The sequence below is a fragment of the Aplysia californica genome, unplaced genomic scaffold (genome assembly GCF_000002075.1).
Source record: "Aplysia californica isolate F4 #8 unplaced genomic scaffold, AplCal3.0 scaffold01454, whole genome shotgun sequence".
Classification (NCBI taxonomy): Eukaryota; Metazoa; Mollusca; class Gastropoda; order Aplysiida; family Aplysiidae; genus Aplysia; species Aplysia californica.
In genome coordinates, this window is record NW_004798724.1 from 63319 (window position 1) to 64840 (window position 1522).

At 43.5% G+C, this 1522-nt stretch overlaps 1 protein-coding gene across 1 annotated transcript in view; it reads right to left on the reverse strand.

Moving 5' to 3' along the window:
* Positions 1-1522, reverse strand: part of LOC101854139 (unconventional myosin-Va) — a gene marked incomplete at its 5' end in the record, with an annotated part of 14964 nt that overhangs the window by 6004 nt on the left and 7438 nt on the right. The window contains 1 exon segment of the mRNA XM_035973585.1: positions 89-186. Within this exon segment, the coding sequence (XP_035829478.1) occupies positions 89-186 (98 nt within the window).

Below are 1522 nucleotides of genomic sequence, written 5' to 3' on the forward strand. Positions count from 1 at the left end.
GTGTACATGAGTGTGTATGTGTCAGTGTGTACATGAGTGTGTATGTGTGAGTGTGTATGTGTGTGTGTGTGCGCGTGTGAGTGTGTACATGAGTGTGTATGCGCCAGTACGTACCTGTCTAAAGATCTGCTTCACTAGCTCCGGGTCGACTGCGTGCTGCTTCAGGATCCGCATGTAGCTGTTGAGCTGGGGAACACACACACAATGACACATTAATGTACACACACTGACTGTTGAGCTGGGGAACACACACACAAGGACACATTAATGTACACACACTGACTGTTGAGCTGGGGAACACACACACGAGGACACATTAATGTACACACACTGACTGTTGAGCTGGGGAACACACACACAAGGACACATTAATGTACACACACTGACTGTTGAGCCAGAACACACACACAAGGACACATTAATGTACACACACTGACTGTTGAGCCAGAACACACACACAAGGACACATTAATGTACATACACTGACTTTTGAGCCAGAACACACACACAAGGACACATTAATGTACATACACTGACTGTTGAGCCAGAACACAAACACAATGACACATTAATGTACATACACTGACACATGATGGGAGGGGGGAGGGAGTCTGACAATAAGCTGCTCCACAAATTTTAGACTGCACTATAGCTAAAACACTTCTGTTGTCACAGGTGACCGTTAGAGGCGACAATATACTGGTTCTGTATCTAGCTAAAACACTTTTTGAAAAGTTGAGTAAGAGTTTTACGGCACTTGCAACACAAAAAGGTCATATAAGAGCCAAAAATTAGAGGTGTTACAAAAGAGTAACAAACACAAAAAAGAAGGAGAGATCAGGACGATTGACGTTTGGTAGGAAAGAAGGAGCAAGCCACACCAGAGCACCCATCAACCACCCACATTATAGGAAAAAACAGTTTTGTCGTCGATAGTGACAGTTAGTTCACTGGTTCCGTATCCAGCTAAAACAGTTTTGTTGTCAACCGTAACAGTTAGAGGCGACAAAAGTCTGCTTGTGTATCTAGCTATGACAGTGCCAGTCACAAATCTGGTTGTGTATCTAGCTATGACAGTGACAGTAAAAGTCTGGTTGTGTATCTAACTATAACAGTGACAGTAGATGTCTGGTTGTGTATCTAGCTATGACAGTGCCAGTCACAAGTCTGGTTGTGTATCTAGCTATGACAGTGCCAGTCACAAGTCTGGTTGTGTATCTAGCTATGACAGTGACAGTAGATGTCTGGTTGTGTATCTAGCTATGACAGTGACAGTAGATGTCTGGTTGTGTATCTAGCTATGACAGTGACAGTAGAAGTCTGGTTGTGTATCTAGCTATGACAGTGACAGTCACAAGTCTGGTTGTGTATCTAGCTATGACAGTGACAGTCACAAATCTGGTTGTGTATCTAGCTATGACAGTGACAGTCACAAATCTGGTTGTGTATCTAGCTATGACAGTGCCAGTCACAAATCTGGTTGTGTATCTAGCTATGACAGTGCCAGTCACAAGTCTGGTTG